Source organism: Lissotriton helveticus, chromosome 4_1, assembly GCF_964261635.1.
Source record: "Lissotriton helveticus chromosome 4_1, aLisHel1.1, whole genome shotgun sequence".
Taxonomy (NCBI): domain Eukaryota; kingdom Metazoa; phylum Chordata; class Amphibia; order Caudata; family Salamandridae; genus Lissotriton; species Lissotriton helveticus.
In genome coordinates this window covers 1092659659-1092686945 of record NC_136063.1, presented here as the reverse complement: position 1 = coordinate 1092686945, position 27287 = coordinate 1092659659, and the positions used below count along the sequence as shown (strand labels likewise).

Sequence of the window (27287 nt, the reverse complement as noted above, 5' to 3'; positions counted from 1 at the left end):
ATATTTACTCTTGAACAAGCTAGCACACGGCGTTCCCGACACCTTGAATTTGGCCTTCAACTTTAATAATAAAGTAGCAAGATCAACTTTTCCTCCAGTCCACGGACAGCAATTTTTTTAGCAGCCCCAAAGTTTTTTAAATTTTACGGGACACTTTTCTTCTGCTTAAAGTAAGAACTATTCTTAGAGAACTAATTTCTGTTTTTAGAAACTTCATAGACATTAGCTGCCCGCTGGTATGTTCATAAATATTTTTTTCTCTTGAACTGTGATGAAGTGGTCTCGAACTTTTCTTCTGTATTAAGAGCCATTTCATGTGTAATTCTCATATTCGATTACTAATAATGTATACATGCGTGATTCATTTAGCATTAGTCTACTGCTTAAGTGCATATAGTACATATGGCTATTTTATTTTTCCCGTACATTACATAATTTCGAAATGCATTATATGTATTTTGGGGTGGTAAGGTATACACGATACTCTACAGTATGTTTTACTATGCCTAGATTCGTAAATATGGCCATAGTTAGCGTGGAGTGAGTGTGATGTATTCCTATAGGTTCTGTATCGATCCCCCTATTCCTGACCCTATTCTGGTTAACGAGTTAACTAGCAGCCATCCCATGATGCAGAAACCGTTATCTGATTACGCCAGACCACGGCACAGGAGCGCGTTATCTGATTAGGTCATAACGCTTGCCATCTAATTAGGCAAAGCAATATTCCTCCAGCCCCTGATAAGGCATACGGAGTACTCAAAACAAATCAAACCTATGACAACCTGGGAAAAACCCTGCGGCCATTGTTTTGATTTCACCGAGAACTTCAGTAAAAGAATGTGCTAACGACCAGCTCGTATGACATCCTTAGTGACGTATCTATGTCCATCCTTACGTCAATCTCGGCACCTTACAGGTATAAATATTACCGACATTGCCTTAAGCAAACACACGCGGTGGTGACGAGATCGGAGCAGCGAGACTTGCCGAAGCCCAGCAGAGAGCGAAGCCCACTAGCTGCCCCGCCTTCCTGACGCGCTGAGAACGAGACGCTGCTTTCTCCTGCCGAGAAATCCAGCTCCGGCGCTTCCGAGCAGCCCTCGCAGGCAGCTTGGAATATCGAGACCTCAGACGAGAGATACTATCCCTCAACCATCCTAGAACTCAGGTACGGAGCTGAATAACCCCTTGCAGAGAATTCTTGAGTCAGTCACTTGGCAAAACAAACTTAACTTAAACTGCTACTTTCTATCCCCGCCCACGTATTAGGCTTAGGTCAGGTACACTGGGGTAGGCGTAGTTAGAAGCACCAGTTGAGTACGATTAGTCAAATGTTTATATGTATGTATCTATTCTGTCCATTTTCAATAACGTATGGCTTAGAAACCATATCGATGTTTTTACAGTATTATTTTATAATTCTGCTTTTATTGTATGCACTTTACTTAACCATAAGTATTGCAATAATATCGATCCATTTCTCTTGTACGAGAAAAGAGACTGATCAATAAATAACATCTTTTATTGAACACGCCCGTCTCTTCCTTTTCTCTACAATCTGGTGAAACTAAGAATGCACGTACTGACTGAGTAAAATAAGTTGTCTTTTGTTTTCACACGACTCTAGAGATACACTCTTGATTAGGGGAGAGCAAAGTTGTCATGTTCTATGGTTGTCAGAAACTAAATCCCTTCTTGTCTATCCAGGGAGGTTCAACTCCTCCTTGTCTATTCGAGAAAGTTTCTAGTGAACTCTGAGCTAGCTGGCAAACCCAAAACTTTAAGTCTAATATCGACAGTAGAAGACCTAGTTAACGTCTGGTGTAGGTCTATACTATTGGAGGTATTATTCCAATGCGCAGAGCCTACTGGGATAATAGGAACTACACTACAAGATTTGTGGGCACTTGTGTTTTTGGTCCCGAGTTTTAAACATCTAGGGGAACCTAAAAACCCAGACATTTCTGAAAACTATACACCTGTGGGAGTTCAGGGAGGTGTGGTTTGCATTGATCCGCCACATTTTCCTTCCCAGAATTGGCTGTAAACCTCAAATTAGGCTGAAAAGTAAACTTTTCCTCAAATATCTGTGTGGGAAAGTTGTGGGATCATTGCACGGCACAAATTTCCTACCACTCAATGTTCCTCTTAGTCTCCCGATAAAAATGATACCTTACTTGTGTGGATGGGCCAATTGCCTATGACATGGAAGGGCCAAAACATGTTGATATTGAAGGGGGCCCAAAGCAGGGCCAAAAGAGCAGTTTGTTTATACAGTTTTAGGTTGTCGCTTCTTTGGGCACCCACATAAGAGATATAATTTTTCTCGGGAGACCAAGGAGAATGCTGGGTGGTAGGAAATCTGTGCGGTGATCCTACAGCTTATCCACACAGAAATGTGACTTTGTAAATAAATTTGAGGTTTGCAGGGGATTCTGAGTAAGGAACCGCTGGGGGATCCATGCAAGCTACACCAACAGCCAAGAGTCAGTACACGCACACCACCAGCCAAGCGCCATCCACGTGCAACACAAGCCAAATGCCATCCATGCACACAGGCAGTCAAGATCTATCCACGCATACCGCCAGCCAAGCACCACCCACGCACTCTGTCAGCCAAGCACCATCCCCGCACTCTGCCAGTCAAGCAGGGCACACTGGAAACAGCAATCAGCCCTGGCAGATTGCTGCTCGACCAGCCCTGGGGGGGCACATAAAAGTAAAAAGCAGTGCTACCGCGTTTGTTACTGTGGGCCGATATTGCAGCACTACTGCAAAACTGGTCCTAATGGTCAGAAAATAGGCCCCTTCCCTTCGGCTCACTGGGGAAACGCCCAGTGCCCGCTATGGCCAGTCCGCCCCTGCAGCCAAGCACAATCCATGCACACAGCCAGCCAAGCAGCAGTCCACGTACACCACCAGCCAAGCGCCACTCCACGCACACCACCAGGCAAGCACCAAAGTACACACACCGTCCTCATGCGCAAGTCCACCCAAAACCATTAGCCAAGTGCAGATCCACACAGACCGCCAGCAAAATACCAGCCAAAGGTCAGTACAGGCACCCCATCAGCCAAACTCCAGTTCACACACACACACACACACACACACACACACACACACACACACACACACACACACACACACAAACTCTCCCTGGTTTCTAGTGGTTTTCTGCCCCTGCTTGGGTGCAGATGGGACTACAAATGTCACTGATGGGGCTTCTGACTAGCATGCCCATACACATATCCATGGTGCCTAGTGGGTGGGCAGATAAGGGGTTATTGCCTTGATCTGCCTTCAGGGTGGGGGGAAGAAAGACTTTTTTGGGGCATTAGCATGCCCGTTCTCCACAGCCCCCACCCCTACGTATAAAAAAAGCAGCAAAATCCATGGTGCCTAGTGGAGATCATGGACTACTGCCCCCATCTTCCTCCCAGGGAAGGCAGAAAGACGTGGTTAATTTTTATGGTGGGGGGGGGGGGTGTGAGGCATTCTGGGCAGCCCCCACACCTATGTATAATAAAAAACATAATCCCTGATGCCTAGTGGGCTCCCCCCCTGGGTGGCAGATAAGGCGCTATTGCCTCCATCTGCCTCTTGGACAATGCAGAAAGACTGTGGCAATTTTTGGGGGGATAGGGGCATTCTCAAAATCAGAAAGGGGAATGGATCACTTGACCTGAGTAACCAGGGTTTGCAATATTCGTTAAGTTTGTCAATAAAAAACCCTCATTCAGCACTCAAATCGTAAGGCGGTATATCTTGGTTCTCCGCCCTGTGTTAAAAACGTGACAGCATCATCATTGGGTTTAATTTTTGTCGTATGCTTCCTCCATCCGGAGGAGAACCACTGGTTATTGCAGTAGTGATCAACGAAAAAAAGGGTGGTGAACAGTGCTCTAGTGAGGTGAAATTTGCAGGTGATGTTAAAAAACTTGTATACCTAGATTACATTTTTTTTAATCAGTGTAGGTTCAAGATTGTTTAAAAACTGTGCGTGGGTAGACTTATTATTAGTCTAACGCACAATAGTGTCCATAAAAAGGTCGACATGTTTCAGCCCTTTGGTTTGCCCAGAAGGGTCAGGGGGCTTTCTTCAGGACCTATGAAGAGTGTGGGATCTGTGTATTGTCACAGTCTTAATGAAATAAGGTAAATATTACCAGTTTCTAAAGGTCATTTAGTACTTCAAAGTCCTCGATTGTGGACTTCTTCAGGTAGCCGTTGAGCGAACTCGCCTTCTGCAGGGTGCTGCGAGACTTGTGCTGGCTCTTCCCTTGGCAATCTGGATATCCAAGAAAGCCCCCCTGACCCTTCTGGGCAAACCAAAGGGCTGAAACATGTCGCCCTTTTTATGGACACTATAGTGGTTAGACTAATAATGAGTCTACACACGCAGGACACGTTTTTTAAACAATGTTGAGCCTAGACCAATTTAAAAAAAAAATTCTAGGTGTACACGTTTTTTAACATCACCTTCAAAATTTACCTCACTAGAGCACTGTTCACTACCCTTTTTTCATTGATCACTACTGAAATACCCAGTGGTTCTCCTCCGGATGGAGGAAGCATACGACAAAAATTAAACCCAATAATGATGCTGTCACATTTTTAACACAGGGCCGAGAACTAAGATATACCGCCTTAAGATTTGAGTACATGAATGATTGTTTTTTTATTGACAAAGTTAACGAATATTGCAAACCCGGGTTACTCAGGTCAAGTGATCCATTTCCTTTTTGATTTTGAGTATTAATGCAAGGAAGCTGAATGAATCACAATCCCTTCTTTCTCCCCCTTCTTGATTTAATATAGGGATAGGGGCATTGGCATGCCCATTTTGGGCAGACCCCACCCCTATATACAGAAAAAAATCCCTGGTGCCTAGTGTGTTTTTTACCATTGTAAAAAAAAGGGTCAGTTTTCACTGGAAAATTATGATGTGTCCATGCTGCGTTTTGGGCAGTTTCCTTTCGCAGGCACGAGGCCTTCCCACACAAGTGAGGTACCATTTTTATTGAGAGACTTTGGGGAATGTGGGGTGCATGGAAGTTTGTGAATCCATGCAGATTCCAGAACTTTCCATCACAGAAATATGAAATATGAGGAAAATGTGTTTTTTGACAATTTTTGAGGTTTGCAAGGGATTCTGGATAACAGAACCTGGTGAGAGACACACAAGTTACCCATCTGGATTCGCCTTGGTGTCTAGTTTTTAAAAAAATGTACAGGTTTGCTATGTTTTCCGAAGTGCCAAGCTGAGCTAGGGTCCAAAATTAACAGCTAGGTACACTGCGAAAAAGGGTTAGCGTTCACTAGAAAAATGTGATGTGTCGATGTTGCGTTTCAGGATCTTTCCTGTCGCAGGCACTAGGCCTACCCAAACAAGTGAGGTACCATTTATATCGGGAGACTTATGGGAACATAGAATTGCAGAACAAATGTTATTACCTATTGACTTGCTATGCATTTCTGCCTTCCAAATGTAAGACAAAGTGTAAAACAAGTAGTCACTTTGTGGTTCTGAAATTCTGGACCCTACTGTTGTCCCGGTATCGAGGTCCGATACCCGTGTCCCGAAACATCAACGTACCATGACGAATTTGGTGTTGACGAACCGATAATGATTAGGACATCATTCCTATGCATTTGCGTCATGATCGAGACATGCTAACACCCCTGAATCGTAGTTTCCGTCCCGACCCCTCAGACTACATTTTGTAAACGGTATCCATCTTGTGTCTTGCCCTCATGATAAGTCAATTAAAGGTCGAGCTTGATCTAAAAGGACACGTCCACCTTCCCTGACTCCCCCCTGACCTGTCCCAACTGACTCCATTGCCTCCAGCCGAACCTGTTTGGGCAGCTCCTCGCCCAGTGGACTAATACGATAGCATCAATGCATAACATGCCACAAACCATTCACTACATCCAGATCGTGTTTTCTACACACACGCCTGTCCGCGTTCCCTGTTTATGGCCAGTTTTATGACTAGGAGGTGCCTTCTTTTATTGGGGCTTCACCGATATCTGATGGGAGTTCCGGGCTTGGCTGGGTAATCTATCACGAATTGGACATCTAAAATACGGGCTTGCCTACATGACTTCGCTCTTTTGTATTATTGTAGAAATATGTGTATAGCCATATCATAAACTCAAGAATTCTTGCTTGCAGCTATTATTTTTGTATATAAGGAGAAGGCTGGTTCTGTAAAAACGAACAGTCTCCTGAGAACACATGACCCGTGTTTGTCGTGCTTCTAGGACACCTGTTACTTGGTAGCTGCCAATAAAACATGATCTCTGACTCGACTAGAAGACTCAGTGTTTCTGTGGTCCGGAACAAGGGAGAACTCAGAGGTCTTCGGGTGTTATCCCCTGGCACCAAACGGGTTCCTAAAAACCCGTTACCTCAGTTGGCGCCCAACGTGGGGCGGTATCAAGCGGCGACGGTCCAAGCCAGATGTTCGTGAGGAGCTTCGTGTGAAAATTCCAGAGGACGGCCAGCCACTTCAGCGACCCCTGTATGTCGACGTGGTTCCGAAGGTCTTTGCTGCGAGGTTCCCCGCGTCCCGACGGCTACGAAGGACTGCTGCCCTGACTATCGCCTTGTTTTGGACCCAGTGATCCTTGGTAGAGCGAAACGATAGACGAGTCTTCTAGCGACGTCACCGATCTTCAAATACTTCAGTTAAGTATAAGTGGAGCGTCTCCCAGTCCTTAGTTTGTCCTTAGTTTTTGGTATCCTTGAGATACGCTTTGATTTGGTACTTGCAAGCCCCAAAGCCGGAGGACTTGTGTATTCACGAGAAATATCGTAACAGATAATCCTTTGAAGTTTGAAGCTAGACTAGTGAGCAAAGATGCCTGGTTTTAGCAGACTTGGAAACTTGTTTTGTCTTGGTTATAGTAAGGACTCCCGATTAGAGGATTCCTGTCCGGTTCCTCCGATTGGAACTCCAACATATGAGCTCTATGTAAAACACGGCGTAGGTCCTATCACATATAATGAAGTGTGGATAAAATACACCCGCAAGGATGGTGTTTTAAAATGGCCCCAATATGGTAGTTTCGACTCAGAAATATTAGATAACCTAGAGGTCAAATTATTCAAGAGAAAAGCCCGGCCGGCGATGTTTGACTCTTTCCGCTTATGGCGCAAAGAAGCCAAACAGAAAGAAATAAAATTAGCAAACAAGAATAAAAGAGGTATGTCAATGGTGCAAGCTGCCGTTGCATACAGGGATAACGAGGAAGAGCAGGAAAACGAACAAATACTTAGGAGCAAGAAACTAGCAGTAGATAAATGCTACCCGATGTTACCAAATAAGGGACAAGGTCAAGAGGAGAGATCCGAGAAAGATCCATTAATGTCCCACTTATTAAGCTCACCTCCACCGTATGCGTTAGACGCTACTACAACGCCAAAGCATTTTACTATACCGCGCCCCGGCGCACGTAACCCAGCTCTTGCACGAACGCCAGCTCCTCTTCAGCTGGTTTCTACTTCTCCGGCGCAGCCTTCTCAAGGGCCGCCATCTTTGCTACATACTCCATCTACTTCTACGACTTTGCCTACAGCTCCAGCTATTGTCTATGATACTACGTCTGCTACTACTTCGACTTCCTCTGCTATTGCCTCTACTTCTTCTTTGCCTCAGCCTGTTTTTTCCGAGGCACTTACTCCTCCGCAAGGTTCTCCTTCTATTAGACAAAGAGTGACAGGTACCGTCACTAGTCTATTTTCACCTTTCTTTGGGTCGCCTAAAACAATGCCTAAAACAGAACATAGACAGTCCCGTAGTCAACTGCCTGATTACGAGGAAAGAAAAGTGCTGAATGAACTAGCACGCCAATGGATTACGGATACTGTTAGATATGATGTTCAGTCTGTTATGGAAGTTTTCCGTCAATGGAATGCACCCACTCAGAGATACGTATTCGAAGAGATGTGTGTATATCTGGGCGAAGATTTGGAGACGAATGATCCCAAATACACAATGAACGAACTATGGCGTACACGCTTTAAGTTCTATGAAGGTATGATTATAGGTGCAGATGTTGAGAAAGCGATAGAGTTATTGCTCTCTTATAGGAGTAAGGGAAACGTCTCTAGATCATGTCACGAAGACGATGCACCAGGTGGAAAAAGAGCGAGACAGTACCCCATGAGAGAGGTTCCTCCGGTTTGGAGGGAAGGTGATGCGAATGCGAATCCACCAATTCTGCCTCATTTCCAGCGTGTATGGGTACATGTCCCCTGGAAAAGATCCGAAGTCTTAGCACTCAAGCAGACACTGCCTGATCCTCGTAAAAACCCGACTGGGTATTATAAGGAGTTATCCCAAACTACAAACTCATGTATAATGAATTTAGCGGATATAGACATGTTGTTTGGGAACATTGTTCCACATCCTTTATGGAGCAAAATACGTCATACGAACCATGACCAAGAACTAGGTGACTCATGGGCGAACATTGCCGCTATAGATGCTAGACAAATAGGTGGTTCTAAACCTGAGCCGTTAATAGCTGAACTTCCCGGTAGAATTATCGCGTACATGAAAACCATAATGCCTGAAGTACGCGTAAACTGGGACAAGCTATCTGCATGCAAGCAGAAGAAAGATGAGAATGTGTCTGACTTTTTTACAAGATTTGAGGAGACTTTCACCGATCATAGTGGTCAGGATATGGCTACCGAGGGTGGTCAAAGATTGTTTGTAGACAAATTCGTACATAATTTAATCCCTGAACTGTGTAATAAACTGAAAGATTCAGAGAGTTCTTGGGCTGTCTCTACGTCAGCGCAAATTTTAGCTACAGCCCAGTACTACGAAAATAGGCGCAAAGACGAGCTAGATAAAGTCGACAAAAAGACAAAAGATTTAAAAACTAAAGTTCTTCTCCAGCAAGCCTATCCGCCTCGTACGGCTAGTCAGCCCAATTATCAACAACAACAGCAGTATTCGAGAAACGCGCAAGGAAACGAGTTTTCCCATCAGCGTATTGCTTATGGCCCGAATCAATGTGCGTATTGCAAGGAAGAGGGTCACTTTAAAGGTAATTGTCCGGCTCTTGCGCGACGTTTGAGCGGTGCTTCAGGTGTAAGGGGACGAGGTGTTCAACATGCCCCTAGAGGTAGGGGCCGTGGAAATTTCACCCAGAATACAACTTCTTTTCCGCCTCAGAATTCGATGAACAGCTTTGACCAACAGAATAATGCATCGTCTAGGTCAGCTCAGTACTATGCTGACGACTATTACACCGAACACGAAAATGAGGGTAACGATTGCTAGGACAGCCATGGACAAAGAGAGGGAGTTGTTTCAGTTCCAGTAGATCAGAATGGACCTTATGTCGAGGTAATTACCTCAGGAGTGTCAGAGCCATTTCTGCTGGATACTGGTGCTACAAAAAGTTCTATCATGCACTCGAAACTTCCTGGCGCACCTTTGTCTGGCGAAATGAATGTTTCAGTAGGTTTCTCTGGCGCCCCTGTTAGAAACCCGATCTCTAGTCCTATATCTCTTTCTATTGGCCCGTGCGAATTAGAAGCACCCCTCATTCTTACAACAGGTTGCGGTGAAAATTTGTTAGGTTTGGATTTGCTAAAAAGGTTATATGCGACTTTGTACTGTTCCCCCTTGGGAGTACAACTTACTTTAGGTAAGAAAGTCATTTCTCCAATGTATTTGTCAAAGGACAACATTCCGACTGAATTGTCATCACTTCCTGATATACTTTGGGCTAATGGCTCCAATGATGTAGGTCGTTTGGAGATAGCACCGTATGTCATAACATTGAAAGCCAACGTTAGGTTGCCACGTATTCCCCAATACAAAATATCTAGCGAATGTGAAAAGGCGTTATTGACGATTGTTTATGACCTGATTCATAAAGACGTCATCGAAGAAACAACAGGAAATGTTTGTAACAGTCCAGTTCTGCCCGTCTTAAAGCGTACTGATCCTTTACAACCGCCTGTGTATAGGTTCGTCATCGACCTCAGAGAAGTGAACAAGATAGTTATCCCACAGTTTCCAGTTGTCCCCGACATTACTGCTTTATTGACGATGGTTCCAGCTTCAGCAGCTTGGTTCTCGGTGATTGACCTGAAGAACGCTTTCTTCAGCATCCCGATTGCTGAGGAGAGTAGAGATATTTTTGGATTCAATTTAGGAGGACGAAGCTTCCGCTTCAAGTGCGCTCCTCAAGGCTACTGCGAAAGCCCATCAATATTCAGTCAGGCCCTGAAAACACAACTAGACACGATTATTCTACCGAATGGTTCAACTCTGATTCAGTACGTAGACGATCTGCTGATCGCTGCAGACACTGAAGAAATTTGCAAACGAGCTACGCTGTCATTATTGCATCACTTATGTAACATGAAGCACAAAGTCTCTCTCTCAAAACTACAATTTTGTCGACAAGAAGTTACCTACCTAGGTCACATCTTGTCGAAGGAGGGAAGGAGACTGACACCAGAAAGAATACAGGCAATTGCAGAACTGAGTGCCCCAAGGACACAGAGAGAGGTTAGAGCCTTCTTGGGCATTACATCGTACTGTAGACAATGGATACCGAATTTCTCACTACTAGCCAAACCCTTGCTGGCACTACTCTGTAAAGACACGCCAAATCCTATGCCCTGGTCTGAAGATTGTCAGACGAGTTTCCACGAGTTGCGTGATGCATTATGTTCGGCTCCTGTGTTGGCAAACCCCAACTACAGTAAGCCTTTTACATTATATGTCCATGAGAAGGAAGGTTGTGCATTATCAGTTTTAACACAACACTTTGGGGACAAACAGCGCCCATGCGCGTATTTTTCGGCAACTCTAGACCCTGTGGCTAAAGCCCTACCAAGTTGTCTGAGGGCTACCGCCGCAGCAGCTGTCTGCATTCGACAATCCGCTGGATTAGTCATGAATACCCATTCCGACAGAAACAGACAAGATTGATAACCATGACTGCTGTTTTAGGACAGAAGAAGAGACAAAAGGGAGAGTAGACTTACAGGACACTCCCCTTCCTGAATGCAACGATACTTTATGGGTTGATGGTTCATGTTTCAAGCTGCCGAATGGTGATACGACTGCAGCATATGCCGTAACGACATTACACACCATTATAGAGACCGCGCGCATTTCCCATAATTCTGCACAAGCTGCAGAGCTAATTGCGCTTACCAGAGCATGTGTGTTAGCAAAAGGAAAGCGAGTGAATGTGTACACTGACAGCCAATACGCCTTTGGTGTGGCTCACAGTTTTGGGAGATTGTGGCGTGAACGTGGGTTTCTTACGTCACATGGTGCAAAGATACAACATGGTCAGCTAGTTAATGAGCTCCTCGAGTCACTGACCTTGCCACTACAAGTTGCCATTGTGAAATGCAGTGCACATAAAAAGATTCAAGATGATGTTGGCCGCGGGAATGCATTTGCAGACGAGGTTGCGAAAGAGACTGCAAGGAACACAATGAGTCGGATGTATGTTGTAGGTCCCGCTAGATGGATTACGGATGTAGGAATGTGTGAGGACACTATTGAAAGCGTGAAATCTATACAAGCCGAGGCAACTGAGAAAGAGGTGAATGAATGGAGAGAAAGTAAAGGTAGACTAGACGCGAATGGTTGTTGGGTCGAACTGTCAGAACACCAGCGATGGCTATTACCTAACGCATATGTACTTGCAGTAGTAACCATGGCTCATGGAGTTGCGCACATTAGTTCGAGAGGAATCTGTAAAGTATTGGCCCCAGTATGGCAAAATGGTAATATCCCGAAATATGCAGAGAATGTGGTCAGAAACTGTATGGTGTGTTTGAAGTACAATCCCGGTAGGGGAACCCCAACTCCAGCTGGTCATTTTGCGCCTCCAACGTATCCGTTCGAGGTTTTGCAGCTCGATTTCATTCACATGGAGAGATGCAACAATCTGAAGTATGTGCTCGTTGTTGTTTGCTCTTTCTCCAGGTGGGTGGAAGCGTACCCCCTTAAGGACAATACTGCCTTGTCGACTGCCAAAGCCCTTGTCAAAGAGTTCTTCCCGAGATTCGGTATGCCTAGAATCGTCTGGAGTGATAATGGAAGTGAATTCGTAGGACGCGTGATGAAGAGAGTGTGTGAGTGTTTAGGCATACAACAAAAGTTTCACTCTGCGAATCACCCCCAATCAGCTGGATTAGTAGAGTGCTACAATGGCACTTTAAAGCTCAAATTAGCCAAGATCCAAGCCTGTACAGGTCTTAAATGGCCTGACGCCTTGCCCCTAGCACTCTTGTCAACCAGAATGACAGTCCATTCCAGGTTAGGACTTAGTCCTCATGAGATAGTGTTTGGCCGCCCAGCCAACGTCTGGGGCGTGCCAAGGCCAAAGAAACTCAGCGAAATAGAGCACCCCGTACTGCTTGACTATTTGTGCGAATTAACAACTAAATTGCGTGTTTTACACCAACAGGTTCACAGCTCCTCTCCGCCAGCCTCTGACGATCCAGGTCACTCCATCGAACCCGGCACGTGGGTCTTGGTGCGGAATTTCCAGCGCACAAACAACGGACAGCCGAGGTGGACCGGACCGTACCTGGTACTTCTTTCCACGAGATCAGCTGTTCGGGTGGAAGGCAAAAAGAACTGGGTGCACGGGACCCATTGTAAACGGGTCCCTCTGCCCCTTCCATACGACCGGTGGGTCAACGAAGGAATTGCCAACTCCGAGACAGAATCCATACCTCGCTTCATCCCTTTCAGCGATGCACGTTTAAAAGAAACTAGTACCGAAAAGGAGAGTGATCATATTTTACAAGGACTTGTGCCACCGTCTATGCAGTTGGACACTACCGAACCTGAGACATTGTTTGAAGACCACACCGTACCAGGAAAACGACGGTACAATTTAAGGTCTAAACAAAGAGACTAATAAAAGCAAACAAATGTGATTTTCTTTTCCCCTAAGAACTATTTTTGACTTTTCAGCTCTCTCGCCCAGGGAACTTGCTCAATTTTGATTTTCGAACCGCCATCCGGTTCTGCTGCTAGGGTCGCGGTTGAAGTCTGGGGAGTGCAACTGGGGACGTTTAGGTCAACGGTTCTGGTTGGTCCAAGGGAGTTACCCCGGACTGAACAGAGCGCACTCCCTGGCAGAACCAACCTACCACCGCGGGCAGCAACTAGAGGATGGAGTTTCCTAGGGTAAAGAGACCTGCCAGACTCACGGACTTTGAAAGACAATTATGCCCGATACTGGCCAAAAGAAGTTTTTTGATAATATGTATTTTTATGTTGTGTAGCATAGCAATGTTCTTGACTGGTTATACCCTATTCGTCTTTCAAGTTTCCTTGTTCTCAAATGACACTCGGCCAACTCCTCCTCTCACTCTCTCCACACACTCCTTTCACCCTCTACCTGAACACGAGTCTGCCAGAAGACTCGAATTTGTAAATAACTCATTAATTCAACTTCTACACCAACACCAGTCCATAATGAACACATCGAACTGTTGGGTATGCGGACTCATGCCGCACACGACTGATAAGGGCATCCCATACTTCATCCTGCCTTTCAGTTATTATGGTTCTCTGTGGGCTTTCCAGACCATGTTCCTATTCGCCCTAGAACCATACCCGACCCGTTCTACTGAGAGTGATTCCAGTAACAAGGCACTAGTAGCAGGGATAAGAAATATGAGTAGAGAGTTCGACACCTATCTTACGATTCCCAAAGATGAACTCACTCCGTACACTCGTTGGAACGTAACTAAATATGGGGTTTACCTGAGTAAGAGCCAGACAGCAAAGTAATCCCGCCCAGTTTGGATAGTACCCAGCAGAGGTCACTTATGTTTACAAGGTATCGGTAGGGATCCCAAAGCACAATTAGGAAAGAGTATATGCACGGAAACATATGTGTTCGCTTCCCGAACTTCCCCTATACTATTAGCAGCCAAAGGCACGTATTTCGTCTGCCATGACCAAGCCTACACCTGGTTGCCCCCTGACTTCTCAGGTACATGTTTTATCTCATTTCTGCTGCCTCCCACCTACATGGCCAGAGCAGATTACCATCGGACGAGGACAGCTAGAGGTGTCGTGAGTAAAGACGACACCGCGGGTCAGGAATTCGCTGACTTCGCAAAGGGTTTTCTGCCATTTTGGGGGCCTATGGTGAACAGCAGGAATATTCGCCAGTTATCGAGGATAGTTGAATCCGCCGTGATTACAGGCCGGAGCCCTTGGCAATTTGACGACCGAACTTCAGTCGGATCGACTTATGACCCTTCAGAACCGAGTTGCCCTAGATATCATACTCGCCGATCGTGGTGGTGTGTGTAGAGTGATCCAATCCAGTTGTTGCATTTTCATCCCTGATAACGCACCGACAGTGTACCAGGCCATCTCTAAGCTACACGAGATATCTGGTTCCCTTCACGTAGAAAAAGGGGACTGGTCCTTACTAGGGTGGTTCTAGGAACTGATCGCTACATGGGGATGGAAAACACTGATCTTCATTGGGATGATCTTAGCACTTCTGTTTATGTTCTGTCTGTGTGTACAGTGCGCTCCCGCACTATGTGGCCTTTGTGCTACCTCATGTGTACGGAAGTCTGTGTCAAGGGACGAACTGAGCAACAGAATGATGCTACAGCAGCATCTCCACGAATTCCTTCATACAGACTTAGACTCGGATTAACATGAATTATTGCCTTATATGAGGGCAAAAGGAGGGTCTGTGGTTCTGAAATTCTGGACCCTACTGTTATCCCGGTATCGAGGTCCGATACCCGTGTCCCGAAACATCAACGTACCATAACGAATTTGGTGTCGACGAACCGATAATGATTAGGACATCATTCCAATGCATTTGCGTCATGATCGAGACATGCTAACACCCCTGAATCGTAGTTTCCGTCCCGACCCCTCAGACTCCATTTTGTAAACGGTATCCATCTTGTGTCTTGCCCTCATGATAAGTCAATTAAAGGTCGAGCTTGATCTAAAAGGACACGTCCACCTTCCCTGACTCCCCCCTGACCTGTCCCAACTGACTCCATTGCCTCCAGCCGAACCTGTTTGGGCAGCTCCTCGCCCAGTGGCCTAATACGATAGCATCAATGCATAACATGCCACAAACCATTCACTACATCCAGATCGTGTTTTCTACACACACGCCTGTCCGCGTTCCCTGTTTATGGCCAGTTTTATGACTAGGAGGTGCCTTCTTTTATTGGGGCTTCACCGATATCTGATGGGAGTTCCGGGCTTGGCTGGGTAATCTATCTCGAATTGGACATCTAAAATACGGGCTTGCCTACATGACTTTGCTCTTTTGTATTATTGTAGAAATATGTGTATAGCCATATCATAAACTCAAGAATTCTTGCTTGCAGCTATTATTTTGTATATAAGGAGAAGGCTGGTTGTGTAAAAACGAACAGTCTCCTGAGAACACATGACCCGTGTTTGTCGTGCTTCTAGGACACCTGTTACTTGGTAGCTGCCAATAAAACTTGATCTCTGACTCGACTAGAAGACTCAGTATTTCTGTGGTCCGGAACAAGGGAGAACTCAGAGGTCTTCGGGTGTTATCCCCTGGCACCAAACGGGTTCCTAAAAACCCGTTACCTCAACTTTCAAAAATGTCCTATAATTCACGTTAGTATGGATACCCACAATTTCGCAGATGTGCAAATAACTACTGCTTCTAAACACTATATTTTGTTACCATTTCGGAAATACATAGATGTTCTTGATACCTATATTCCACTCTTTATGTGTTACCAAATGAATTGCTATATACCCGGTACACAAAGAAAACCCATTGCAAGACGCAGCTCAGTTATTGGCTCTGGGCTCCTCAGGTTCTTGGTGAACCTACAAGTCCTATATCCCCACAACCAGAAGAGTCCAGCAAATGTAACTGTATATTGCTTTAAAAAATCTGTCATACTTAGAGGTTGTTACAGGTGAAATTGTTGTCACAAATGGCTGTTTTTTTAAACTCATTTTCAATATTTCTTATTTTCAACTGTTAGTTTCTATAAAAAACTTTGAAGGATCTACACAAATGAAGATGGTGATTTCAGCACCACAAACCCTTTGTTGATAAAATTTGCAGGGTTAAAAACCAGACACTTTCTTCTGCAGCACTTATTCCACATTTCCCCCCCAAAAAACAAACGTAGCAGTATTTTGGCTAATATTTGGGTCCCCTGCAGGGCATCCATAAACCCTGGCTACCTTCAAATTCCTCATGATGAAGGGCACAAATTTGGCGTGGATACCATATGTGGACAAAAATGTACAAGGGCCTAAGCACGACCTTCCCCAAATAGCCAAAAAAAGGCTTAGCACAGGGGGAAGAAAAGGCCTAGCAGCGAAAGGGTTAAACATTCAATGCATGAATAAGAAATGCAGTGACAACGGTTCTTGTAAGTGCAAGAAATGTCCAGTGGGCCAGTGGACATCTCAAAATGTGGTGGACAAACTCCCTCGGAGTGACTAAGTAAATACTCGTCCACCAAACTCTAAATCAGGCGCAAAGTCTTGACTGAATTTTAGTGTCTACACCCTCCAGCCACAGGAATGCAGGTGCATTACTATCTGAAGAGGCTCTACTCATCCTCCATCTTGTGCCATGTCAAACGAGAGGTGCCCAAAATGGATCCCACTTTGCTTTACAATTAATATTCTGAGCCAAACTTGAAGACATCCGGCCCAGAATTTGCAAAATCTCTTTTCAAGGTTTGCACATAACCATTTTTGTAAGCATCCAACCCTTGAGCTGATCAAATGTTTTTGCCGAAGTGGTGGTCTAACAGTAGCCTATCACTGTACAGACTGTCCCCAATTCTTGCACCTATCAGACTAATCTAATATAGACCTATCTTCACATGCAAATAATGTTGCTTCTGTCTAGAGTCCGATTCATAAAGGGGGTGGTGATGGACAGAGTATCTGAATTAAGCAGAACACTCCTACCCAGTCAAAAGATCAGGGCTTGATCCATCACCGTTTTTTAGCTCACTGCACCATCCCAGCTCAGAACCTGACTACATGCAAATTAGTCTGACCCTGGCCCAGTGCATCATGGGAACAGGGCAGACCAAACTACCAAGCCAATTCTTTACTGGAAAGGAAACAAGCTTCCGGGGACCGGTTTCTGGCATTACAGCCGTCTTCGGCCCGGCTTGCTTGAATCCTGATGGTGCAGTGAGCAAGGGACTCTCATCTGAGCATACCCTTCCACACTTGTGGTGGCCAAAACGATTCATAAAGGGGGTGGTGATGGACAGAGTATCTGAATTAAGCAGAACACTCCTACCCAGTCAAAAGATCAGGGCTTGATCCATCACCGTTTTTTAGCTCACTGCACCATCCCAGCTCAGAACCTGGCTACATGCAAATTAGTCTGACCCTGGCCCAGTGCATCATGGGAACAGGGCAGACCAAACTACCAAGCCAATTCTTTACTGGAAAGGAAACAAGCTTCCGGGGACCGGTTTCTGGCATTACAGCCGTCTTCGGCCCGGCTTGCTTGAATCCTGATGGTGCAGTGAGCAAGGGACTCACATCTGAGCATACCCTTCCACACTTGTGGTGGCCAAAACGATTCATAAAGGGGGTGGTGGTGATGGACAGAGTATCTGAATTAAGCAGAACACTCCTACCCAGTCAAAAGATCAGGGCTTGATCCATCACCGTTTTTTAGCTCACTGCACCATCCCAGCTCAGAACCTGGCTACATGCAAATTAGTCTGACCCTGGCCCAGTGCATCATGGGAACAGGGCAGACCAAACTACCAAGCCAATTCTTTACTGGAAAGGAAACAAGCTTCCGGGGACCGGTTTCTGGCATTACAGCCGTCTTCGGCCCGGCTTGCTTGAATCCTGATGGTGCAGTGAGCAAGGGACTCACATCTGAGCATACCCTTCCACACTTGTGGTGGCCAAAACGATTCATAAAGGGGGTGGTGATGGACAGAGTATCTGAATTAAGCAGAACACTCCTACCCAGTCAAAAGATCAGGGCTTGATCCATCACCGTTTTTTAGCTCACTGCACCATCCCAGCTCAGAACCTGGCTACATGCAAATTAGTCTGACCCTGGCCCAGTGCATCATGGGAACAGGGCAGACCAAACTACCAAGCCAATTCTTTACTGGAAAGGAAACAAGCTTCCGGGGACCGGTTTCTGGCATTACAGCCGTCTTCGGCCCGGCTTGCTTGAATCCTGATGGTGCAGTGAGCAAGGGACTCACATCTGAGCATACCCTTCCACACTTGTGGTGGCCAAAACGATTCATAAAGGGGGTGGTGATGGACAGAGTATCTGAATTAAACGATTCATAAAGGGGGTGGTGATGGACAGAGTATCTGAATTAAGCAGAACACTCCTGCCCAGTCAAAAGATCAGGGCTTGATCCATCACCGTTTTTTAGCTCACTGCACCATCCCAGCTCAGAACCTGGCTACATTCAAATTAGTCTGACCCTGGCCCAGTGCATCATGGGAACAGGGCAGACCAAACTACCAAGCCAATTCTTTACTGGAAAGGAAACAAGCTCCCGGGGACCGGTTTCTGGCATTACAGCCGTCTTCGGCCCGGCTTGCTTGAATCCTGATGGTGCATTGAGCAAGGGACTCACATCTGAGCATACCCTTCCACACTTGTGGTGGCCAAAACGATTCATAAAGGGGGTGGTGATGGACAGAGTAGCACTGGGACAGGAACAGACTAATTTGCATACAGCCAGGTTCTGAAACTGGGATGGTGCAATGAGCTAAAAAACGGTGTTGGATCTAGCCCTGATCTCTTGACTGGGTGAGAGTATTCTGCTTAATTCAGAGACTCTGTCCCTCACCACCCCTTGTTGTTAATAATTTTGTCCACCCTAAGCGTGGAAGGGTATACTCAGACATGAGTCCCTTGCTCATTGCACCATCAGGATTCAAGCAAGCCGGGCCGAAGACGGCTGTAATGCCAGAAACCGGTCCCCGGAAGCTTGTTTCCTTCCCAGTGTAAGAATTGGCTTTTGTAGTTTGGTTTGCCCTGTTCCCATCATGCACTGGGACAGGAACAGACTAATTTGCATACAGCCAGGTTCTGAAACTGGGATGGTGCAATGAGCTAAAAAACGGTGTTGGATCTAGCCCTGATCTCTTGACTGGGTGAGAGTATTCTGCTTAATTCAGAGACTCTGTCCCTCACCACCCCTTGTTGTTAATAATTTTGTCCACCCTAAGCGTGGAAGGGTATACTCAGACATGAGTCCCTTGCTCATTGCACCATCAGGATTCAAGCAAGCCGGGCCGAAGACGGCTGTAATGCCAGAAACCGGTCCCCGGAAGCTTGTTTCCTTCCCAGTGTAAGAATTGGCTTTTGTAGTTTGGTTTGCCCTGTTCCCATCATGCACTGGGACAGGAACAGACTAATTTGCATACAGCCAGGTTCTGAAACTGGGATGGTGCAATGAGCTAAAAAACGGTGTTGGATCTAGCCCTGATCTCTTGACTGGGTGAGAGTATTCTGCTTAATTCAGAGACTCTGTCCCTCACCACCCCTTGTTGTTAATAATTTTGTCCACCCTAAGCGTGGAAGGGTATACTCAGACATGAGTCCCTTGCTCATTGCACCATCAGGATTCAAGCAAGCCGGGCCGAAGACGGCTGTAATGCCAGAAACCGGTCCCCGGAAGCTTGTTTCCTTCCCAGTGTAAGAATTGGCTTTTGTAGTTTGGTTTGCCCTGTTCCCATCATGCACTGGGACAGGAACAGACTAATTTGCATACAGCCAGGTTCTGAAACTGGGATGGTGCAATGAGCTAAAAAACGGTGTTGGATCTAGCCCTGATCTCTTGACTGGGTGAGAGTATTCTGCTTAATTCAGAGACTCTGTCCCTCACCACCCCTTGTTGTTAATAATTTTGTCCACCCTAAGCGTGGAAGGGTATACTCAGACATGAGTCCCTTGCTCATTGCACCATCAGGATTCAAGCAAGCCGGGCCGAAGACGGCTGTAATGCCAGAAACCGGTCCCCTGAAGCTTGTTTCCTTCCCAGTGTAAGAATTGGCTTTTGTAGTTTGGTTTGCCCTGTTCCCATCATGCACTGGGACAGGAACAGACTAATTTGCATACAGCCAGGTTCTGAAACTGGGATGGTGCAATGAGCTAAAAAACGGTGTTGGATCTAGCCCTGATCTCTTGACTGGGTGAGAGTATTCTGCTTAATTCAGAGACTCTGTCCCTCACCACCCCTTGTTGTTAATAATTTTGTCCACCCTAAGCGTGGAAGGGTATACTCAGACATGAGTCCCTTGCTCATTGCACCATCAGGATTCAAGCAAGCCGGGCCGAAGACGGCTGTAATGCCAGAAACCGGTCCCCGGAAGCTTGTTTCCTTCCCAGTGTAAGAATTGGCTTTTGTAGTTTGGTTTGCCCTGTTCCCATCATGCACTGGGACAGGAACAGACTAATTTGCATACAGCCAGGTTCTGAAACTGGGATGGTGCAATGAGCTAAAAAACGGTGTTGGATCTAGCCCTGATCTCTTGACTGGGTGAGAGTATTCTGCTTAATTCAGAGACTCTGTCCCTCACCACCCCTTGTTGTTAATAATTTTGTCCACCCTAAGCGTGGAAGGGTATACTCAGACATGAGTCCCTTGCTCATTGCACCATCAGGATTCAAGCAAGCCGGGCCGAAGACGGCTGTAATGCCAGAAACCGGTCCCCGGAAGCTTGTTTCCTTCCCAGTGTAAGAATTGGCTTTTGTAGTTTGGTTTGCCCTGTTCCCATCATGCACTGACACAGGAACAGACTAATTTGCATACAGCCAGGTTCTGAAACTGGGATGGTGCAATGAGCTAAAAAACGGTGTTGGATCTAGCCCTGATCTCTTGACTGGGTGAGAGTATTCTGCTTAATTCAGAGACTCTGTCCCTCACCACCCCTTGTTGTTAATAATTCTGTCTAGAGTCCTGCATCCTCAAATTGTATGCGGTCTCAAAAAACTTCCTCTATATTCATAAAATCTGGCATGAAAAATTGACCTTTACTTAAAATTTGATAGTTGCTTCTCCTTTTTTCCTTTCAAATGACCCTCTTCTCTTTTTCTCATCTACAGCATGCTTTTGCTCTCTGGCCACAACCATCTCTAAGTCACTTGCATGATCGCCTTAATGTCCATTACTGTATTTCTGCAATTTGGCACAACCCATTTCAAAGGTCTCAATCTCTACTTTTTTTGAAAGCCATATCCCTGCAACCTAACAATATCAGACCTCCACTAGCTCATCTATTTATCACCAAATTTCAGAATGAACCCACATACCAGCCCCACTCATGCCACTAAGGAGCACAGCTAACTCCTATTAATTTATTCTACAACAAAGAAACTTTCGAGAAAGCGTGGAATAGTTTGTTTGAGCTCACAAGACTAACCCCAGTAACCCATAACACTGGAATAACCACTAATCATGGGTTTCGGAGCAGCATGCTGCCTGGTGTAAAGCACTTCAATGCCGCCTCCTAAGGGGTAGTAAGCGCTATATAAATGCATTTACAATTAATCTTCACTTTCAACTGCCCACAGCATTAAGGGACTAGGTTCTTTTTTTAAATATTGGCTTTCAAAGCAAGAAGTATGCCTTTTATGATGGGTAACAGTCGTCCATGGGGCAGGCTTTGAGCAGAGAATATAAGTGGTCTGTTACACATCATAAATGTTTTTATACCATGTGGCCTACTGGAAAGGAACAATGGCTGAGCTTTGTTTTTTTTACAGACTAAGAAAAAAATTAATCTTCCACTGGTTGCATTGTTATGTTATTTGTAAAGTACACTATCTCATCTGTGCCCGGACAAAGAACTAGGTGCTGCTTGTATATTTACTTAGCCTAAGGAATCATCCAAACAGTCCCTGTCTCCTTGCTAGGACATAGACACACAATTTTGTTCTCTGGCACAAAGACATTACGCCAGCCTCCACTATTAGCCTACGAAAAAGACGTCTCTAGCTCCTTGCTTGGGCATGATTCCCATCATCAAGCGCGCTAGAGCAGGAGGACGGTCCTTCCGCTATTTAGCTCCTCATGCCTGGAATGACCTCCTGATTTCTCTAAGACAGGCTTCTAGCCTGCTCTCCTTCCAAAAGGCCCTTAAAACATGGCTTTTCTCTTAAACTGGTGCTGCTTTTCCCGCTTTTACATGTCCCATCAGTGTTATGTTCTCCCTTCTTTGGTGGGTACCTTCGATAAAGCGCCGGGATACTCCGTGGAGTGGCCGTGCGCTATAGAAGCATAAAAATAACATAACATAACATAACATAACTGTGTCTGTGCCCTCAGAAAAGAGCCAGACTCGAAATCCAAGCAGTGTCTGGTTCATAGCAGGGGCATGGACACATTGCTCTTTCCTCTCATCAAAAGAGTTAGAAGCTGTCTGAAATCAATCAGGAAACGGAGATGGGAATGGAAAGATCTAAGAATAATCCCAGTCCCTTCCCTTCCCTTCAATCCCCGTCTTCTGTGCCATTACGTCTGTTGGTGGGTTGACAGGGTTGGATGAGAGGCGCTGTACTGCTACTCTCTCCCTCTTACCTCTTCCCCACCAACAAAACAAAAAGATCAAACTGGTGGGCATGACCAGGAAGGAGCTTGGGGGAGGGAAAGTTATATATGATGGCATCCTGGCGACAGGAATGAGGAATTGGAGATGAGGTAATTTAAAATGTGAATGAAGACTGTGTGGAATTGCTATTGTGACTTCTGAAAAAAAGTAGGGACAGCTCACTCCCTTTCTGACTAGATGCTAAGCTCAATTGGTCTGTATGTGTATTCACAAAACCTTAGCTGTACAAACTAAACCTTAACAAAAGAATAATTGTATTCATTTAAAGACAAACACTTTAAGGTACAGTTCTGAGTGAAAAGACTAGCAAAGTAGTCTGAGCATCAAAGATGATTTAAAAGGTGAGCTAAATATTGTCGCAAGAATAGATATGTTCAAAGAATGTCAATGTAAAAACATACTAAATTTACAATCATACCACATGCAGCTTACCTTGTGCTGTAATAAACAGACAGACAAAACTTGTACATACCTATTTCGGTTGAGCCTTCATCTTGCTGCTTCCACAGAGACCAGTTCCTATCTCGTGAAACTGCGATTAAGTATCGGTTATCAGGAGAAAATGCCATCTGAGTCACAGTCAGGTTGTGGAAAGACAAACTCTGCAGCTGCTTCCAAGACACTGTGCTCCATAAAATAATGCCGGCATGCTCTCTTCTGGAGGCCTGTAAGGGCAAGACATAACATAATAGTGTGCTCTTCCCTTTGAATGTCGGTGGCCAGATGGAAAATGGCATGCTTCCATCTGCTATGCCATATGTTATTAGTGTGGTACATATGTTATTGTATAATATGCAGCAATTTGCAATTATAGCTTGTAGAGGGCTAGAACCCAGAGAAATATTTCCCAAGGAGTACATTTTCAGATTTAATGAGAATTGTTTTCAACATTTAAAGACATTAAATAAGTCCTGTCCTCAGTTTCAAAAGCATATTTCATTGGAGGTGTTTGCCCTTCAAAATTGATGTACCTTTTAGTGAGAATACAGAATGACATAAAAATAAATGGTAGCATTTTGTGAGAACCCTTTAATCAAATTACACTTAAAGAAAAAATATTTAAATCACTTACCTTCGTGGCAATTAAAGTGAGGGCCTATGGATTCCCCTGCTTCCTCTAGACTCATGTGACTTCCCAATTCATGCGACACCATAATACAGTTTGTGGCTCATTATTCAGTGTATGCATACCACTTGCACCACCACTGTAGGAGAGTAGGGTCTGCTATCCTATGGTCACCCCAATTTTTGCTTTTTGCTTCACTGGTTTTTGACTTAATGTGGCTGTGGGCCTGCTAATCAGACCCACAGCCTGCTGTTCTCTCTCTAAATTCACAGACATGTACTATAGGTACATCACCAATTTGGTACTGGACACCTTGTCAGCCCCTGTACCATGCACTATAGGTGCTCAGGGCATAGGTGCATCCAAGGCCTACCAGGGGCTGCAGCATATCTTTTGCCACCCCTGGCTGGTACTTAAATCGACACAACTGGCTGTTCACACAGCTGGGGCAAGGTGGTGTACTCACCCTTTGCTTAGATATAGTACACCTATGTCTAAACCTATATCTGGACACATAGATACCTATAAGTCACTCCTATGGCAGGCCTTTACAATCCTGTAGGCAGAGTGCTTGGTTTTATGTGAGATGGTGCTCTAGCATGAGCTGAGCCTGTTTGCAGTGTTCGGAACCATTTCCTTACTGCTGTTCCAGTGATACTGCCATACTATATACTCTTAAGTGCATTATAATCCACGCGGTTAATGCTAACTTTGGTTTGGCTTTATCAAAACATGTCGTGTTTGGTGTCATACACTTTGGAATACTACCCCCTCGCCAGTTCTGGCGACGGGGGTAGCATTCCACCCTTCTAGAGGGAGAAGACATGTTACTTTACTTTAAACACGGTTAATCCTAACCAGAGCCTCAGCATCACAAAATGGATGCTGCTGCCCCGACACAAGTCTGACCTCCTGCTGCTGACCGAAACTTGGCAGGGGAGGCCTGGACAAAGGGTTTCCTGTCACAGGGAGGTGCTACACCACCCCAGACGGGAGATAGTGGATTGGAGCAGGAAGGGTTGAAAGAAACTAGACACTGCCTGGGGCGCACAAGGTGTCCCAGGCAAAATCCAGTCAAACCGGTTCTGGGGCACTCCAGCCCCAGTCCTGGCGTGAAACTGGACAAAGGGAAAGGGGTGTAACCACCCCCTTCCTGGGTCCCACCCATAGGAGGGACCTAGCAGGTAATCCAGCCCCTTGATTTGGAATAAAGGTAGGAGCTGTGCCAATGCACATCAGATTATCCTGACTGAAACTTATGAAACGAAACTCTGGACCCTTCGACATCCCACTCGACGTGGAAGACTGAAGAATCTCCCTTGTGGTCAAGGAGTGACCACCCTGTGCAAACAGGCACCATCCAGCACCTCGACGTTTGCTTTGTTGCCATTCCCGCCGGAACTCGAGCGACAGAGATCGACAAGACCCAGCGTGCCTGCCTTCTAACAGCCCGATCCACATTCCCTGCAGAGCTGAGACCCGTGGAGACGACCTGAAGCGTGGGGCCGGCCATCTTGGAAAAACTACGAAGCGCTGACCGTGCAGCATCCGAGGCTCCCTCGAAGCTGTGCATTGGAGTTTGAGAAGCTCCAGCCCCGAGCAGCTTTTGCACCGAAGCTCACCCCTCCACACTCATCGAGTCCTGCGTGGGGCCCTTTTGCATTTTCCTGCTCGACGCGTTGGTCCGGTCGCTTGCCCGTTGGCTAATGGCCCCAGTACCGACAAACCTTTGAATTTGCTCTGCTAGTCTGGTTGCTCCAGACTGGCCCTCGCTCCCCTGAAAAGGAGCACCCGCTCAGACCTTGCTGGTCCGAGTAAGAAGCGATCTTCGAATCCTGCGTGGGTTGCATTTGCCAAGGCCTGTTGACTCGGATCCGGAAGCCGACACTGCCGACAGCGAGAGCCTTCGTGGGACAGCTCGTGATTCACTCCAGGACATCCTCGGTGCCCCAGAGACCACGTGGCAGCGGAGACAAGCTTCACGACAACCACCTGATTGCGCCCGACATCGCCTGGTTCCTTCCTGTTTCCTTCCTGGTCACTGGCTAGTGACCCAGACTCTGTCCCCTCTGCTTTCAGGTACTCTACATCTTCGATCCGCCCTTGGATCACACCGGACACTTCTCTTCTGGACGCCTGCAGCATCTTCATCTCCAGGCACCATAGAACTGCGTGACGAAACCCGACACATCTTTGCACCTGTGCACCCGCTTCCTGTGGGTGAGGTAACTCTTGAACGCCGGTGCTCCTGTAGTGGTTTACACCTCTACTGTCTAAGTCTAAAGTTTTGTTCTTCTAGTCCAGTCGGAAGACCCTTAAAACTGTAACTCGATAACTTTTACGCACCATTGACTTTGCATTGGTGCATGTGTGTGCTTTTAGCGCTGCACCCGAATCCCGCGGGCTACTCCCGTCCTAACTGCTGTTAGTCCAGTGTAGTCCCAGCGATTCCCAAGGCCCTAGGCCTTACCACTGATCGATTAGTGATACTTATACCACTTTTTTGATATATGGTTTGAGTGGCCACCGGCCTCATCCATAGTTGTGCAACTTTCATATGTTATATTGTGCTTTTGCTTAAACGCTTGTGCTTCTTTACTCATAAAGAGTATTGGGGGATTATTCTGAGAATAAATACATATATTTTTATAATATATAACTTGTGTGGTGTCCTTTCATTTGATATTATAGGATTGCATATGGTAAAACAGCTGGCTTCACATGTCCTCTTGAGTTAAGCCTTTAGGCTGCTTAGTTCATGCTACCTCTAGGATAGCTTGTCTTTAAGGTTGACTTACAACCACCACCATAAGGGATTGCTTGGACTGATATAAGGTGCCCCAAGAATTGGAGACATCATACATCAGGCCAACTTCTCACAACCACCAAAAGAGCTTTCTGGCTTCCACTTAGTTCTTTTCTTTCCATCTATACCTAGGGTAATGACGAAGAAAGAAAAGAAGGTGGCAGGCCACATTCTCGAAGGGGTGGACAAAGTAAGACTTATTGTATCCCACACCTCCTTCCTGCAGACTTAAGAATAAAATAATCGTTGTGTCAAGGGGTTGTAGGCAACCCATTAGCTACTAGGCACGAAAATAACTGCTTCATGAATCGGGATCAGTGATAGACTTAGGTGGACTGGTATATCACCAATGGCCAATGCCACCACTCTCGCTTCAAAAACAGGTGGTTGCTCTGAAATACATTACAGCTATACAGCGTTGCCCATCCATGAGATGGAATGAGGTAGTTGATAGGAATCCAAGGGACCCTGTTCTTTATGCGTATACTAGTTGACAATGTGTATCCTCTGTTTCTCCTCATTTGCAAGCAGATGCCTTAAAGAGTTATGTATTTTGACTGTGGAGGTACTCCTTGTTTTCAAAGATGGCCCCTGAATATGGGAACCATTGATTTGGTCCTCTTCTCAAAGTGCAACTGATGCACAGTCACTGGTAGGAGGGATTCAAGAGGCTGAGGGTTACTACAGTAGGGGGTGACAGGCCTGAAAGCACCCAGAACAAGGCTCTTGTTATCCCTGTGGGTTCCAAAACTAAAGTACACCTTCCTGACCTCTGATG

At 45.8% G+C, this 27287-nt stretch overlaps 1 protein-coding gene across 3 annotated transcripts in view; it reads right to left on the bottom strand.

Moving 5' to 3' along the window:
- The window catches only part of ELP2 (elongator acetyltransferase complex subunit 2), a 964760-nt gene that overhangs the window by 181536 nt on the left and 755937 nt on the right, over positions 1 to 27287 (bottom strand). For all 3 annotated transcript variants that reach the window (XM_078687686.1, XM_078687687.1, XM_078687688.1), the window contains one exon: positions 23110 to 23302. In XM_078687686.1, the coding sequence (XP_078543812.1) occupies positions 23110 to 23302 (193 nt within the window). The remainder of the gene's footprint in view (positions 1 to 23109; positions 23303 to 27287) is intronic.